Source organism: Fulmarus glacialis, unplaced genomic scaffold (assembly GCF_000690835.1).
Source record: "Fulmarus glacialis isolate BGI_N327 unplaced genomic scaffold, ASM69083v1 scaffold1819, whole genome shotgun sequence".
In the NCBI taxonomy this organism is placed as follows: domain Eukaryota; kingdom Metazoa; phylum Chordata; class Aves; order Procellariiformes; family Procellariidae; genus Fulmarus; species Fulmarus glacialis.
This window is the reverse complement of record NW_009232402.1, coordinates 18,204-36,591: the sequence shown is the minus strand read 5'-3', so window position 1 is coordinate 36,591 and position 18,388 is coordinate 18,204. Positions and strand designations below refer to the sequence as shown.

Sequence of the window (18,388 nt, the reverse complement as noted above, 5' to 3'; positions counted from 1 at the left end):
CGAATTAAACTTAGAGAAAAAAAGAAATTAAATGGATGTATGTTTGAGCTCTGAGCTTTCACAATACTGCTTCTTTTAAAGTCACATAAAATGCTCTATGCATATTAAAAATAATGAACATGATATGCCACCACCAAATCTTTTTACATTTATAGGAGATCAATATATTAACCAGTGTCTTGGCTTCAGATAAGATCTGTAGAACAGCTTTGAGATGCTGCTCACAGCCCAAATGATGTTTGTCTGTTTTATTCATATTCAACTGAATTGAATTGGTTTTCCCAGTTTTATAGACATAGCTACAAATTCATCTTGGGTTTTTATATAGCTGTGAGAAAGATGATGTTTTGTTACTATAAAAACCATTTCTTTTGGACCTCAGAGTACTAAAGCAGCTTTTCTTATGCTTGCTTGTGTGTTTATGGTTTTAGAATATTGTCTTACTTGCAGTAGCCTTGGCACCAGCTGAGTTCGTACAGTGCTAGAAAAAGATCTTAGGATCATCTCCTGCAGAGATGAAATTTCATTTAAAACTCTGGAATTTGTAGTCAGTTCAACCAGAGGTTGGACATTGACATGTATCAGAGTGAAAATGAAAGACTTTTCTAGAAGATTCTCCTGGGATGTAACTCTGCATCCTTAATGAATAGACATGGCTTGGTTGATGGTTGATTGATGTTTCCACGTCAGTCAGGTGTGGAATGCAGATATTTACTATTTGAGGTAGTTTCATAAATAATATTTGTTCCTCTAGTCAGATGCCACCAGAACGCTTAAAGACCCTGTTTGTTTCCTTGGCTTTCCACCTTGGTCTCTCTGTTTCCTTCCCCTCCTGCCATCCCCTGTTCGTATGTGTTAGCTTCTTAATGTAGGAGCTGTAAGCCTCCTGACAGTGTCAGCCTGACACCCTGTCAGGAACCTGTTACGTGCAAATGATCTTCGCACTCTTAGTACCTTTACCCTAACATTTATAAAGCATGTGTTCCACACAGGAGAAAGGAGATGAGCACCAGTTTAGAGAGAATGAATAACGATGGAGCTGAGAAAATCTGGGCGATATGTAGTACTATGCAGCAGCAGGTTCTGCTGACACTTTCTGCTAAAGCACGCAAATGTAAATTTTTATATGCATTTTGGAAGAAAAAAGTTGTCTTCAAAGAGCCAACTATGGAATTAAATACACATAATTATTAACAGGGAGTCTGCAGGGTTTTTGATCTTCCAAATACTAAAAAATATATATATATATCTGTTTTTCACAGGAGAATCCCTTCAAGGAAAGGATTGTGGAATCTTTCTCGGAAGATGGAGAGGGGAGCCTCAGCTTCAATGATTTTGTGGATATGTTCTCTGTGCTCAGTGAAATGGCTCCCAGAGAGCTTAAAGCAATCTATGCCTTTAAGATCTATGGTACTGTATCGGGATGCTTTTGTATGCCTTTTTTGTTTGAAGTACATGAGTATGAGAGTTGTTGGTGATCTTTTCTTTGGTTCGTTTATTGTTTAGATTTTAACACAGATAACTTCATTTGTAAATCAGACTTGGAAAAAACCCTCAATAAGCTGACCCGAGAAGAGCTAACAGCAGAAGAAATCACTCTAGTTTGTGAGAAAGTGATAGAAGAAGCTGACATGGATGGTGATGGGAAACTAGGATTTGCAGATTTTGAAAACATGATTTCCAAAGCACCGGACTTTCTCAGGTATTGTTTTAAGAGTTCTTGCATATTTTCAGGTATTTTTTTAGGATATCACTGTGTAGTGTAATACAAGAAATGTCAGACATAAGTACTTTAGCAGAGAGCTGACTAGAGGAGGACTTCTTACCCTAACTCAGTGTACTTTTCTAGAGTATATTCCAGTTCTCTCCTAACTTGAAGACTAAGAGCTCGATGACTTTTAAGTATCTCCTCTTGGTTTTTTCCTGTTTATTTGTGTGGTTTCTTCAGGAAAATACAAGCTCAAATTCATATTGTTCGCAAGCCTATAGCAAGGATCCATACTGTCTGAATAGGAATGTGTGTAAATATTGCGTACATGTTACAAATATACACGGAAACACATTGATATTTTGTGCTGAGAAGGTGAGAGCTAAAGGACATTACAGTGCTACAGTTCATGCTGGTAGAAGAAAATCAATTAAAATGATTAACTACTTGCAGTCTTTCTTCGATCCACTGTTAACCGGGTTTTTTTTTTTGTAACTGATATTTTTTATTTTTGTTGCTGAGTTTCTTCCTAATAATCTGTAGATAAAACCCAGCTATCTTAAGAGAGTTTTTCTTGCATGTTTCATATTTAAAGAGACCTTTTGAAAAGGGCAATGACTTTTTATTTTTACACATTAATAAACCATTCTACATAAACTTATACTTAAGGCTGTTACTTAAGTAATCCAAGGATAGACCTTCTTTAAGAAATTACAGTGAACCAGCCAGCAAAATAAGATACTCCCAAACTGCGAAGAGTTCACATTTGAATCTTGAATCCACTGGCAGCGTAGGCTGAAGCTAAAACCTAGGTCTAATTTCTCCCCAAGTTTCAGTGGTCTGGGTTAACTATGTCTAATAGTAAATGCTTGAAACCTGAAAAAGTTTTTTTCATAATCTTTGTTCATACACATTGTTGTTAAGTTGGTAGTGTTGCTGTTTGTCTGGTGATAATTGATAGTAACAGATAAGTTCTAATATCTGGGAAGATAAATAATCCAACAATAATCCAACTGCAAGCAGGTGTACAGTATGATTGTAAGTTGTTTTGGGAATGTTGGAATTGGTAAATTCTAGTTTCTGCAGAGTTGTGTCTCCTGATAAGTTGGATGGTATCTGAGAAGGAGTTTAGTTTCAGGTTTTTTTGCTGCAGTTAAGGGGCGAAGACTGGTTCATCTATGTAGATTTTCTGATGTCTAGAAAGGTGCAGAATTATTTTGCATCCTTCTATGAAGTGGAACACTTAGAGACTCTTTTTTACACAGCTGCCTGTTTGCAGGAAATTGGCAGAATCTTAAGCATCTTTCAGTCACATGTTGTTGAATTCTGCCAAAGGATTCAGAAGTTACTGGGGAAGTTACTAACAAAGCTCACAGTCAGACTTACTGAATAAACTGTATTTTCATAGGAAATAAGGCTAAACATTAGGATAGAATTAAGATAGATCAAAATTTGGACTGATAATATTAATGCTAATGGTGTTTAAGAACTTTTAAATGTCCTGCAGAACACAGAACAGTTTATTTATTTCGTAAATGAAATTTCTAAGGAAAGACGTTATAACAAAATGACTCTACAATAAAGCATGAGGACATGACCCCTATGAACCCTGAGAAACATCAGCATTTCAAGAGGATATGCTACAAAGTCAATGTGAATGTCTTTTACACATTAGAAACATATCAGGCATTCCTTGACTAATCAAGTCTATCAACAGAAACTCTTTTAGAACAAGATACGTATCATCATTATGGTGAGGCTCATTTGAGTAGGTATTCTAATATTTTGTTTGCATATATTTCCAGCTAAGAAAATGTTTTCTGTATACTGTTACTCATATAGAAGCTGCTGGGGTCAGGCAGAGTTTCCTTTAATCAATGAAAAGGCTGTACTGTACCTAAAAATCTGGTAGAGAGCAGAGATCAAGTGTGAAGAATTGAAGGCAGATCTGAAAACTCAGCAGAAGCTGTAGTTTCAGAAGTTTCTTCTGCCGTGACTGACTTTACTGCTGTGTTGTAGAGGCTCACAAACTGCTGACTGAGAATTCCAAGCTGAGGATGCTGTGCAACCCAGTAATTTCCTGAGAAAGTAGCAGAGAGGAATATTTGCCACTGTAGCTATTGGAATGACTGTCATAATTATTTTTCTTTTCCAAGTTTGTGATGTTTTGGGAAGCTGAGGAAATGAGTGGAAAGACCTGAGGGCGGGGTACTTAACAGGGCAAGAAGATGAGTAAAAAGAGGGATGAAGTGAAAAGTACAGAGCTTGTTATAGATTAGGTAAAGAGAAAATAGAGAGGGAGGGATCACTGACAACACTGATAATCTCAAAGGACCAGGCTACCAAGTATTGGAAGGCTGATAATCCAGTTGCTCAGTTTAAACACATATACTTTGATCCATATCTGTGACATGGTGAACTCGTGTTATCAAGATGTCTCCTTGATGTTCGAGGCAGCGATGTGTATATTTAAGGCAGATTTTTTCCGTCCCTGGTTTCAAGGGAAATGGTAACTTCCATCTCCTTTCAGGTCAGGAGATTAGCTGGGTCACAGGATTCAGCTCTGAAGTCCTCAGGCTTAAGAGCTCCTGATGTGACATGACCTAAAGAAGGGTTTCCTTCCATCTTTTAACTGAAACACGGTTTAGAGCCTCTGACTGTTAACTCAGCAACATGTTTTTTAACCTTTGAAGCTATATTGCAAAATGAGGGTATAAATGGAAAAAGTCTCAAAGCCGAGAAGAGAATGTGTAGTTTCTCTGATTTGGTTTCTGTTTCAGCTGCAGGAAAAGAAAGTGACAAAGTCATGAGACCACTTTTGTCCAAACCAATCTGTATGGAAGACTTGATACCTCTCCCTTATTGCAGTTTACTATTCCTTTTGCCTGTAAAGGTATTTTATTTTTTGAGGATATTCTTTCTCATATTTTTGCTGTATGCAGTGCATCATAGACTGACATATTTGTTAATACTGAACTTCCTGACCTGAGCCGCTTACTGTCATTTTTTAAATACTGTGTAAATGTTGCATTCTAAAGGGAGACAGTGATTTGACTTTTGGAATGGGATCCATTGAATTTTAATGCCACAATAGGTACACCAAGGTCTGACTGGGGACTGAAACTAAACCAGTGCTCTCTGATAGTACCCAATGCATGCTAGCATGTGACAGAACATGTGACATGGGACAAGAGTGCAATTCCTGTAGCTGATCTCTTGCCACATAAGACCCAGTTCCTATTCATTGCGTTCAATTATACCATAACAGTCTTGGACACATTACCTATTCATTTAATGAAACAATGCTTACTTTTATCTTCCTGAATTTATCTCCAGCTCGATTCATGGCCTCTCATTTTCCTCTCTTCTGTGTCTTCAGCTGTAACGGTCCTCTTCAGTGATAACCATAGGCTGTGTGCAGCCAAACTGAAAACAGGGCTGTGCAGTTTCACGATGTAATATAAGACAGAACATGCAAAGCACAGGAAGTGTCTTAATAGTGGATCAAGAACCTTATATGCCAGTGGTACACTTATGCCTGAACTGTCTTCCTAATATTGTAAAAAGATACGAAAACACGTTTTCATCTAAATAAAATTGTCCCTTTTGAAATCTTCAGCAGACACATGGAAGAAATACCAACTCCTCAATGTCCAGAGACAGTCATAATTTCATTTGGTTTTGCGTATCTCCAATTTTTGTGCACAATTGAATGCATTCCAACTTTAAATTCAAGGAAGCCTAAGTGTGCCTATTGATTTATACTTTCAACTGCTCAGCAGCTGTGAAAATAAAACACCTAGGAACCAAAGCAATAGCCATTTTTGGATATGATTGCCAGCGAACAATTGGAGATGCTAAGTAACTGCAGTTTTCAGAGACTTCGCTATGAAGCTATGGGCAATCAACATTTCTGAATATCTGATCATAGAATAACATACTGGCACCTGGTATGTGATCCTTTTGAAAATGTTGACTAACTTACCAGACGGCAGATGATTTTTATTTGTAGTGAAGGATTTCTGATGCTTTTCTTTGCCCTTTCCCCCCACCAAAAGCTACTTCTTCACATCGTAAGAGTAGGAAATTTAGAATGCAAGGCAGTTAGGTTTTATCCCTGGCTCTGCCATTGCTTGAGCAGGTGATCTCTGCTAAGCCATAGATCGTTTTGTTCTCTCTGCTCTGTTACGTGGGACCAATGCTTACCTGACTTCTGACAAACATTGAGAACTCATATAATATGAACTATCCAACTGTAAAATCTCATTGTCATTAAAATGAGGTATGAAATTACTGAGGAGGAATATTTTCTTTACCCTGTTTGTGAAAACTTTTGAAGGACAGATTCCTATAACAATGTACACTCTGTTTTTGAAGCACTTTTTTCACACAGCTCAGTATGTTGGGTTTTTTTAAACTGTCATACTATCATGCATACTTAATACATAGACCAGGCATTAATTTTGGCACTGTGATCCAGGCTTTGACCTGGTATGAGCTAAAGTTCATCCACTGTACGTTGACTGATTTTTCTTATCTCATCACTCGTTTCTCAAACCTTTACTTAATGACCCTGTGTAGGTTTAATCTCCTACAGAGACAGCCTTTGCAAGCTTTGTACTGCTGTCAAGCAAATGAAGATGCAGTAAAGTCTGCTGCTTGATTTGCACTGCTGTGGTTGAGGAATTTTTTTAAGACTAGAAGAAAACACTGCTAATCGTTGACCAGGGAAGAAGATATATACCTTTTTGGCTGTTATCCCAGAAGCTTGAGTAAGCTGTAAATGATAATGACAGTTGCTAGTTCAGAAAATTTGATCCCAATAGGTTTATTTCACTCAAAATTGCTATCATTAAGAAGCTGCTTGTAGTTTAATGGAAGTATTAGCACTCTGAACTGGCACTAGCTAAGTGTTCTGTTCTACAAGACTGGTTACGTTTTCCACAGGAAATTGTTTTATAAATCATCCTGGAAGTTTAAGCTTATTTGAATGCCTGAGGGTGAAAAATACTATAAAGATTTGAAATGGAGTTTGAGAGGAATATGGCATTACTAACACCTGGGGGCTGCCAGAACTAGACAGAGAAACAACAGATTAAACAAAAAGATGTCATTGGAAATGCAGTATTTCTGAAACCCCTGTGGGCCCATATAACAGTTGATGTCCTGACTCCAGTCCTACCTAAAGCTGAAGTAACAGAAGCTCTCTTATAGGAAATGTGCATCTCATAAGACCTGTCCCAAAATGCAGATTATCTAGTTCTTAAGGACTAAAATTAGAGCTAGTGACAAACTGGCAAGAGATGCTTAGCAAGAAAACAGTGGAAGGGAATAATTTTGTCAGTATTTTTCACAGAATATTTCAGCTGCTTCTTAGTAAAAAGCTTGATCTCCAAATGCCAAAATGACACTGATAGAAATACAAAAAATTTCCAATAAATAGATTTCCAATGAAGTGGATTTGGATGGTTTTTTTAAGGAGTCATGCCTAAAATGTTTTCACATACAATGCTGTGGATTTTTTAGTTCCTAGATATTGCCTATGTGGGATTTAAATTTTCAAGAGTTTGGATTAATATGGGGCTCTAGACATTTCTTGAGTTGTGAACAAGATGTTTATAATTTTTTTTTCTAAAACCTTAGTGCCAGTAAGCTCTTTGCATCACTGTATGCTTTCTTTCACAATACTTAGGCTAGTATGCCAGACTGCTATACATCATACCTTTTCAGTGTCACCCAGCTTGAATAAATTCCTAGGTATGAAGTTCCTAGGGACCCCTGTGAACATAAAATTTTATCTCCTCCAAATACATACCACAGAACTTCCATCAGTGAATTCCTGGTTCAAGTCAAATAGTTATGATTAAGTTAGAGCATTCTTTTTGTAAAACAAAATCCAAAAACTGTACATCCAGAACTCTTCAGCCTCTCAAATACTCCAAACCTTTAAAGTTTTCTTTTGGTGTGGGCACCAAAATTATAGTATTTACATACTAAAATACATAATAATCACTTCTGATTTCAGTCAAGAAAGAAAGAAACTGTCATGACAGTTTATACTGTCATGACATTGAACAAAGATTACTACCTAGAGAAAGTGAGCTTTCAGCATGCCCTTTTTAAATTGTCTTTTACTGTCCTGCTAAGATGCTTGGGAGTTTTTCTGAAAACTGATGGCAGTAGGAAGGCATGCTTCTTGCCTGTATCATAGTGCAAATAGAAAGAAGATAACAATCAGGATCTCTTGGTCCTAGCAAGAGAAACAACAAATTTATCTGCCTAGTTTGACTTGTTAGGAACCCAAATGCTGTGCCATAGCAAAAGTGCAACTGGGAAACATGTAGTTCTGCTGTATATCCAATAAATAGGTCAATTTATACTTGATTTATACTTGCTGAGCTTTGCCCCCTGAGCTAACATTTTCAGAAGATGGAAATTTCTCCCAGAATGTTTAAATCTTCCTGGGAGCATGAGAGAAGAGATTCAGATTCATTACACAGCACCTTCCTTTTTGTACTTTAAGGAAAATGTTGTGCATAATGACAAATGTGTTTATATCTCTTAATCTTTTTCTTTCCTTTGCAGTACTTTCCACATAAGAATCTGAAGATGTTTCTGTGAGCCAGTGTTATCAGAAATGACTTGCCAGTCCAGCCTTTCTGAATCTCAGGCACTTTGGGGGCTTTTGTCCTCTAATTATGGCTTCTTAGAACTCAGCAGAAAGTACTGAAATAATTCTTGTCCACAAAGAGACAGAAGCATCATGTGATCTACAGGATATTTGGAACAGTCACATTTTTATCTTCACTGCTGGCCAAGCACTCTGGCAAAGATGGTTGGTTGTTGGGTTGTGGTTTTTCTTTTTTCTTTTTTTTTTTTTTTCTTTTTTTTAAACAGGCAGAATCAGAATATTATTAAAGGTATTTCCACATAGGTTTTATATTTATGAATATTTAATACTGCTCTTAAAAGCGCAAAAAAAAAAAAGATTGACAGAAAGATTAGCTTTGGTGACTTTTCCAAAAGTATTTGAAAGAAAGCACGGGCCTTAAATAATGAGATGCCTCTATCACTGTGTTGTAGAGCTGGGGATCTTGCATGGAGATTATCTTAGGTGAAAGAACTGCAGTCAAGATCAAGCTCCCAGTGTTGAAGACAACCACAACCCAGGTTTGCCTTTCAGTCACTGAAATGGCAGTTGCTGGGTTTGGTGCTTACCTTCAACCAATATTTTATGGATTGTCATGTCCTTATGAAACTTGAAATATTTGCCTTTTGTATATGATAACTGCATACATGATTCATTTCTTCCCAAGATAAAGGTTAAAACTATGTCCTTATTCTCAAAGGGGGTCTTGTCTTGCATTTTACTCATTCTATGGGCTGATAACGCCGATTGGAAGAATATAATCATCTGTAACTCATGAGGAAGTTAAAGAAGCACAGAACTACTACTAAGGACATGAAAAGACATTTTCTTTCTAAACCAGCTATGCAATCTTTCCCATAAAATGCATGAATGCAGCTCTGTATTTCTCTTCTCTCTCCAGCTGGAAATCAGCTAGATTTTTTTTTTAATTCCAGTATTGTTTAGGTACTGGGGCCTGAAGACAATCATATGTGTATTACTGTTCTAACAGTCAATAGAAGGGCTCTGTCACTTACATGGCTTCTGTATCAAAGTCATCACAATTAAAACTTTTGACGCATTCTGTTGTGCTTTGAGAATTTTTGGGCTAAGCATTAATACTAATTTCCTTTCTGGTCATTATTCCAATTAATATAAAGTTAACTCTTTCACAGGATGAAATATGTTATTCTTATTGAAAAAGTTAAAGTAGAGAAATGAACCTTTTTACCACCTCAGTAGGGATGATGATGCTTATCTGCCTTGGAACCTCTTATGTATGGTGAGCTTGCAATGTAGCTTGCGTTCAAATTTACACAGTATGCATCAAGAAGAAATATTTATCTAGCAGTGTGGTTGTACATTAAAAGTGTCAATGGAAATTTTGGATATTCAAGGTATACGGGACAGACTTGCCTAAGATAGCACAGTGAAAATGAAACTTGTATGTTAGTAATAACATTTATTTTAAAAATATTTTTTAGAATGATCATATTCAATTATGTTTATAGCATTTTAATACTTCCTCTTACTGGTTTCTGTTTAGATAAAGGAATTAGAGCCTGAATTCCCTTTGATTTACTTACCCAAGCTAAAATTAGCATAAATCAATCCTGATATTTAGTTCTGATTGAGTAAGAAGGGATTCAAGCCTCAATCTTTTTCATTTCGAGCAGATTAAGTTAGATATATTGATTGATTCAAAAAATTTGCAAGACTTTGGCATTAAGAGAGATTATGTTAAAATTACTTCCTATTCATTGAAATGTCAGCTGATAGTTTTTTATTTCTTTCAAGACACACATTTAATGTTGAAATGCTTGTGAGATGTGTGTTTCTGTCACGATTAGTATGTATTGTAAAATACCAAGATTCTGGATCAGATTATTCAGACAAAAGGGATCTGGTGCTGATGACACAGGTCAGTTCCCTTTGACACCAGTGTTCTTTTTCTATGTTTTAAAATTTCTGTTAGCTAAACTTCTTTCCTTCCTGACACCATGTGTCATTCCACAATTAGATCATCCTCCCCACTTAAAGGAAGACCTCAGTTGCCTTGGAATGTGCTCAGTGTGTTGTGTGTTGTTTCCCTCTGACCTCCCTGAGCTGAATGTCACAAAGCAGCTGAAGAGACACTTGGGCTTGCAGTCAGATGTTTAATCCTGGAGTCATCCATCTGAGCTGGGAAACAAAGAGGAAAAGAAATCAGGAGCACACTGTGAAGGAGTACTCCTGTCCACAGTTAAAGGAGAATTCTTGCAGAATACTGCAGATACAAATGTATGCATTTTTCCTAACTCCCTTTATTTCTTTGACTTACATTCATTTCCTGTAAGAAAAACCCGAGCAACATAGTATGTTCCTGGAGTTTGAAAGAGATACCTGATCTAAATGCTTCTGGAGCAAAATAATCCTACCTAGTAGTAGGTAAGTTGTTATACCACCTGATGGCAAAGGTAAGGGATAGATTTCTAAAGAAGCTTTGTATTTGCAGTTTCTTAGGTTGTCTGTAGTTGATGTCTTACCACTGAAACTTTTGTTATGGCAAGAGTGTTGAGTTAATAGGAGTGCAGCATGACGCACTGCAAATTTAAATAATGTTATGAGGTAAAAAAAAGCTCTATTTCTGCAATAGCATTATTGGCGGAATCTTACAAATTCACTAGCAAGTGTTTGTTCAGCCAGGCTTACTTATTCAAAGGAACTACCAGGCAATTTAGAAAAAAGCTGAAACAGTAAGATTTAGATTTAAAACAATTTTGGATTTGGCCTTAAAAGCAAGAGGACATACATTTCGTATTGCAAAAAAGGTCTTAAATATAAATGGACATTTCTATATTTGCCTTCAAAAATGGAAAAAGGAAAACTATTACTTAAAACCTCTATTAAAATAGCTAAGTGTGTGTTATCTCTAGTTTATATACACTGAAAGCATCTTGGGGACAAAAAGGAGCTAGTGGAAATGAATAAAACAGTGTCAAAAAGCAAGTGATAACCAAGTTACTTATTAACACACTTGAGTTTGTCATTTTTTTAAGGGAATACTGTAAGCCGAGATTTATAACAGCCTGCAAGCCAAAATCTAATCTTCATTACTTCCATACTAATCTTCAGTAACTCTGCTGACTCAGTGGAATTAACTCATATGTCTGTAATTGGATCTGTGTTGAGGAAAGCAGTTGTTCTTTTGCTGTGGTTCTTTGTGCTCTTTCATGCCCTTTTAATGTAATCTTAAAATGCTGAATGTTCTTTTGTTAGTCGATAACCACATGCTCCCCTTTGTCAACAGACTCAGTGTTGGAATCTCTTGCAATTTCTCGCAATCGCATGGAAACAGGGCTTTTTCCCCCAGGGCTAATTTTTGTCTCCTTGTACATGTTAGAGGCACTTCTGACGCAACATCACAAGGTGGCACCATAACATCATATCAGGTCATGACTTCATTTAACTGTTTAAATTTCCCTGAAATATAGGATACTATATAGAGTCTATGATGCCACAAACAAAAAGATGAAAACTGTGGTTAATTACCACAGTAAAACTGTAGATAATTACACAGAAAGTTTCATATTTGATCAAATTCATGAAGTTAAATCTTTCAAGGGGCAGAACTAAATACTTTTGAAACAGGTACATGAAAACTTTATGATTTTATAGAATAATTTCTGTACATGAGAATTTTTTTCTTGATACACGCACTAGTTGGATTACGACCCAGTATAATGACAATACTCCTTTACAGTATTTTCAACTCTGTCTCAAATGCAGATAGAATCATAGAATCATAGAATCATTCAGGTTGGAAAAGACCTCTAAGATCATCAAGTCCAACCGTTAACCCAACACCACCATGCCCACTAAACCATGTCCCTAAGCGCCTCATCTACACGTCTTTTAAATACCTCCAGGGATGGTGACTCCACCACTTCCCTGGGCAGCCTGTTCCAAGGCCTGACCACTCTTTCAGTAAAGAAGTTTTTCCTAATGTCCAGTCTAAACCTCCCTTGGCGCAACTTGAGGCCATTTCGTCTTGTCCTATCACTTGTTACTTGGGAGAAGAGACCGACCCCCACCTCGCTACAACCTCCTTTCAGGTAGTTGTAGAGCGCGATGAGGTCTCCCCTCAGCCTCCTCTTCTCCAGGCTAAACAGCCCCAATTCCCTCAGCCGCTCCTCATCAGACTTGTGCTCCAGACCCTTCACCAGCTTCGTTGCCCTTCTCTGGACCCGCTCCAGCACCTCAATGTCCTTCTTGTCGTGAGGGGCCCAAAACTGAACACAGGATTCGAGGTGTGGCCTCACCAGGGCCGAGTACAGGGGCAAAGATATTGTAATGATATTGTAAGATACAGATATTGTAATTTTCCATACAATTACTCATTTCTTTTTTGTGTGATGTTGATCTCAGTAATATCTGATATTGGTCAGTATAATGGGTTAATTTTTTCCCCTTTCATGAGTTAATATGCTTTTAATTCCATCTTTTCGGTTTTGCTGTCTTTCGGTATCGTTGGATATTCTTTTCATTTCTTTCATTATGCAATAGTGCCTCATGGTTTTTTGTTTGTAAAAATCATTATTTCATATAATCTGTCATGTGTTCTCTGGAAATATGGTGGTCACAGCTGTTGTGGATAATAGCAAACTCTTGATTTATGGAAAGTTTTCTGGATTTTCTGTCTTATCCTTTATAAGTTATGCTAGCTTGTTTACCTTAGAACACTAAGTTGAAGTCTTTATACGTGATCTGTGGTATTTATATCTTTTTCTTGGTATGAGAAAACACAAGAATGGATTAATTCAACTTTTATTACTTTAGATGTGCATTATCTGATGCATTGAAGTTTATCTACTGTAATGTTTTCTGTTAACAAGTTTTATATTTGATTGCTGTGAAACATCTCCATCTGAGATGATCCATGTATTTCATCTTCAATGGGGCTTAGGCATATGCCTCATGTTCAACATGTGGCAAATGTACAGTTCCAAGTAGAAGTGTTTCTTTGCATTAAGGTCAAACTGAGGTAAGGTACCATACATGACATTCTCTCTCTTCTTACAGAGATGGAATCTGTTCCAGTGTTTGTTGTTTTTTATGAAAACAGCATATTAATAAAAAAGTTTTTTATTAAAATCCCTGAAAATCGAAATGTACATTAAAAATTAAACAAACAGGGATTTTTTTGCAGAAATTATAAAAACTCATATTCTAGAGACCTGAATAGATTCAGATTATATATAAAGAAAGCTAAAGACAGAGTTTTTGGTAACAATACATTTGTGAAATGGGAAATATTACACTTGTCAGCTCAGGATCCGTAATAAATCAGTTTGGGCTGAAAGAACAACAGGATTAAAAAGAGCTTATAATGTTATTGCTCAATACACCTCAGCTGGGACAGACAATGGAATGAAATTTGATGAGGAAGACATTAAAGCTAATAAAATTATAATTGTTCGTGTCCATAGAAAGACGTGTGTCTGAGACAAAAGTGAAGGACATAGTGAACAGATGTTCTGCTTTTTTCTCTGTATCATTTTGCAGTTATGGGTATCTTGTAGAGATTTTAATGACACCGAGTGACTATCAAATTCTCCTTGGTGGGGAAAAGGAAGAGACTGTTCTTGGTAGAATTAAAAGAGCATCAGCATTACAGATGAAAGTGCCTTTATTTAACTGGAAGTTCTGCCATTCTTGTCTGTAGAAGACTTTTTACAACCTGAACTCCGAATTAAATTCCCTACTGCCCTTTTCTTTTGACTGTCTCTCACTTGCAAGACCAATGACAAGCGAAGTGTGTCAGGCTTATGTGCTCTGCTGCTGCAACGTAGATTACTCGTTCCCTCTGTTCTTTCGCAGTTAAGATTTGCTCAGATCCAAATATTTTTATACATAAGTCCATGACTCTTGTTGTATCTATTTTGCACATGCACGATTAATCTGGTATGCATGCTGTTGAGTGCATGCTCACAAGCCCAGCAATACAAACCCTGATTTGTACACTATTCTCCAGTTCTGTGCACATATAGGTTGAGGCTGTATGTGCCTGAAAATGCAGCCCAAAGTGTTTTAACTCTGCTGAAGAGGGTTATGGGCACCAGTCCAGCCTCCTCCTTTTGTACTGTAACTTTTCTCAAGTGAAATCAGTAGATGTGGCAGAACTCCAGGAGCAAGGCAACCGGTTGGGCTTAATCACAGCTTGGGCAATTCAACATGGATAAAGCTTGCTATCTGTTCTGTATGCTAACAAGCTATATGAAATGGTAGCTGGTGTTGAACGGGTGATAGTGGAAGACTTTGGTCTGGTCCCTCATGTGAAGCTCTGTGGGAAAGCAGGTACAAGGTGTCTCTGTTTACTTGATGGAAATGATTCTCAGTTCAGTCTGAGAAAGTATTCATCTGTCCAGTTCCTGCTGTGGAGTCAGATCCAGCTTTTTAACAGGCCTTTTGTCCCCAGTGGTCATGGGCTACTCCTCATACCACCCCGGAGGCAGTACTAATAGTGAACTCATGCTGATCAGTAGTAATCTTTTTTTAGCAATCTAATATTCAGGGTTACTTCAATGGCACTTACAAATAAATTGATATTCACCAGATTTCCCCCACCCCCCGCCCTGCCCCCCACCCTGTTAAGAGGAAATTATCTTCCATTTAGGAATCTGTTCAACTTTGCATTATGGCCTGGTAGACCCTGAGAGGAAAAAGAATATTGGGATTTTAACCAAAATGTTCTTTTTAGTTTCAGAAAAAGGTCATGCAACTTTTTTGTGCAGATATAAGATTCCACATACAAAAAACATTGTAGATTCAGAGCGAATTCCCTCTAGGAGTAATTTGAAACTGAAAAACTGCATTTGCTCTGCCTAAACAAATAGGTTAATTAATGTGTGTATTTGCAGAAATAAATTAAATTCCAGGAAATTCAGTGAGGCTTTTCTTATGTTTAAAAGTTTTAATCTCTTTTATGTTGATTTTAGTCACTATTGTTCTTCTAATGATATAACCAAATATGATAAGGAAATATAGATAAATTCTGTATTGTAATTTCACACATCCTAATAATAACAGTAGCACTAGAATTTACAGTTTCACAAGTCACTCTTACTATGCATTTTTAAACTTTGGCTTTCTGCAGAATTTGCTGGGAAATGTTCCTGATGGAATGACTTAGTCCCATGTGACTCATTCTCAATATTTTTCCATTTCCAGTTATCTCCCGTAGCTGAAAAAGCAGAGGGAATAATTGGCATCCAGAGAAGTTTGTCTATTTTGAGGTCTTTTCCTTCCAGGAAATTCACAAAATTCAATACTGGGTTATTAATGCAGTAAGTCCAGCCTGATTTGCTTACAGGAGTTTCTTTTTCTCACTGTGATAATTCTGTAGTAGCCAGATATCCGTGAGGGCCTGATCTCAACAACAGGAAGACTCCTACTCACTTCAGTAGGCAGGCTTCAGATCAGGTCCTTAAATAATATTTGCTTTGTTCAAATGTGGAATGCATAAGCAACAAATCAAAGACTGCAGATAATAAATTATTCTATTTCTGAAGAAATACTAATAAGCAGGCACTGTGAGAGATGGAAAACAGATTTACTGCAAGTATTTTTGTCTCATTCCTTATGAGACAATATGTAAAATGAAGGACAATATTCTAGCTTCATATGATGGATAAGTTAAGGGGAATGTTTGCTAATAGTGGCCAGGAGAACTAAAGTAAACCTATCTAACAAACTGTGTAATCAGCAAACATTCTCAAGGTTGGTGAAATTTTTAATGGATTTGAAAATCCGTTGAAGTTCACAAGTCAGGCCATATCTGGATAACGCCAAAGCTGAATCTTCTGTGACTCAGATTCCACCCCTGCAGACAGGGATTTTCAGGTTCAGCTGAAATGGTACTCAGCAATTTCTATCAAGTTCCCTTTGACACGAAGCACCTTGGTGGGGAAGAAAAAAGTCAAAGCAGATCTTGTGCACAGCAAGCCTTTTGTTGTAAAATAAAAAGTGGGAAGGGAAGGATTTCTGAGCAGCTTGTGAAACTAAACTTCACTCTTGCCATGTTTTGCAGGACCACTGTACTAGGTATTTAGAATTTAATGCGAGTGTTTTATTTATGACCAGTTCAGCCTTAATTGTGTTCCCTTCTGGAGAAGAAATTATCTTTTGTTATGAAATTCATCTCTAATTTGTTGTGTAACTATGAATTCAAGCATATTATTTTAATAGGTTGTGAAGTGAATTTTTGAATCATCGTCTCTCTCAAAACCTGTGGACTGCAGGCCACAGTTCTTCCTTCTGACCTGCATTCATATACTCAGCCGATAAACAGGCAGAAATCGTGGAGCACAGAGAGAGGAACCTTTTCCGTCACCCAGTGAACCGATGCCAGCAGTGTGCCTCTCTGAGGCAAGTGAACAGCAGGCAGAAGAGGCACTTTGGGATAACAGAGAATGGGTATGTTTGTGCATTTTTAGTGAACAGCCTTCATCCACTCCCTTCACCAGAACTGAAGCGGATTCATTTCTCAATAAAGGTATAGCTTTTTACATATCCTCACTTTCCTCTTTAAGTGTGCAGTTAGCTTAGCTAAATCATGCCAGGTTACATTGCTCTTTTGAGGCAGGCACCAGACCATCTAGTTCTTTGAACTGAGGATCCAGTACCATACTAGTTGTGCTAAACGGCACCATTATCTCTAGTATGTCCCTTTGATTTCAGTGAGTTTATTAAAACATGAATAGTTAATCTGAGACTACTGAAAAATGCAAAAAATCTTCCTTAGCCGTTTCATCTGTGCCTTACACATTTTGTTTGAATGTTCTTGCTTTACTGACCTAAACAAAGAATATTTGAGGTCCCATAAAGAACACAGGCATCTGAGTTTGCACTGTATTGTTATTTCCTATGAAACTGTACAGTGAACTCAGCTAACATTCTCTCTCATTTGCTTCCTTGAAATGAGTACATTTTGTACATGAAGAGGCTGCAGGCTTACCACTAAATACCACTGCCCTCCACTTTCTGAGTAAGCATTTGATAAAACAAATTCTGGTAAAGCCAGAGTAAATATTTTAAACAGTATCTTCATACTTTGACAAAACTCCTCCTGGGAAGAAACTTGAGATTTGTTACATCCCTTTGAAAATGTCAGTGTATCATTTAAAGGTTCACTCAGGAATCTCTCTTGTGTATTATATGCTAGTCATAGGACTAACGCAGTGCAGTAGGTTTGGCTTCAGGTCTCTCAGGTTTGCCAAGAAGTTTGGGGCTTACTCTGATCACACAGCTGTAGAAATGAAGTCCACTGCATTCAGTGTATTGAGAAGTATAGCTTTCTAAAAGAAGCATACCAATTAGTGACCTATTTATGGTATATTCTCATTATTTCTTAATTTTTGCTGATTTTCAGCAGAGAACTGGTAGAACACGGTATTTCTGCAGTTCATCTGTTTATTAACCTTGAGAAAAGGTGGGGTGAGTTGGAAAATTAAGCCTATTATGTGAGAAGAGCCTAAAAAAATCTTGACTTAGTAAAATGAAGCAGAGGGCATTACGAATCTTGTGGTGAAACCCAGGAAGCTTGATTCAGTGACCTGGGTTTTGAAACCTACAAAAGCTCCTACCCTTCCCTATCCTATTTACCTTAAGATATAAAGCAGGTGGAATTTTTGAATTGATAGCTAATCTACTGCTGTTGAATCTAATAACTTACAAATAAGTGTGATTCCTCATGGCCTTTGACTCTTAATTGATCTCCTTTTTATGTCCCACTAAAAAGGGGAAAATGCAGAAGGGTATGCAGAAGCAAAGAATGTCAAGGACACTTCCCTGGTCATTAACTGATTTATTCTGCCCCCAAGTAGGACCTTCAATCACCTCTATGACTGCTGAGGCAGCCAATTTCAAAACTCTTTTTTAGCTTAGAAATCCATTATAGGGACAGGAAGAAAAGACAATTGTGGCGATAATTTTTAATCAAGATTCATAGGTGATTTCTTTTTTGTGAATGGGATTTGGTTTCTATCTAGTATCATCCTTCTTTTTAATATTTG

At 37.1% G+C, this 18,388-nt stretch overlaps 1 protein-coding gene across 1 annotated transcript in view; it reads left to right on the top strand.

The window, feature by feature from the left end:
• Positions 1–8,725, top strand: part of CIB2 (calcium and integrin binding family member 2) — a 45,240-nt gene extending 36,515 nt beyond the window's left edge. The window contains exons 4-6 of the mRNA XM_009584871.1: positions 1,263–1,410; positions 1,507–1,702; positions 8,294–8,725. Coding sequence (XP_009583166.1) covers positions 1,263–1,410; positions 1,507–1,702; positions 8,294–8,315 — 366 coding nt within the window. The 3' untranslated portion in view covers positions 8,316–8,725. The remainder of the gene's footprint in view (positions 1–1,262; positions 1,411–1,506; positions 1,703–8,293) is intronic.
• The last annotated feature ends 9,663 nt before the right edge of the window (positions 8,726–18,388 follow it).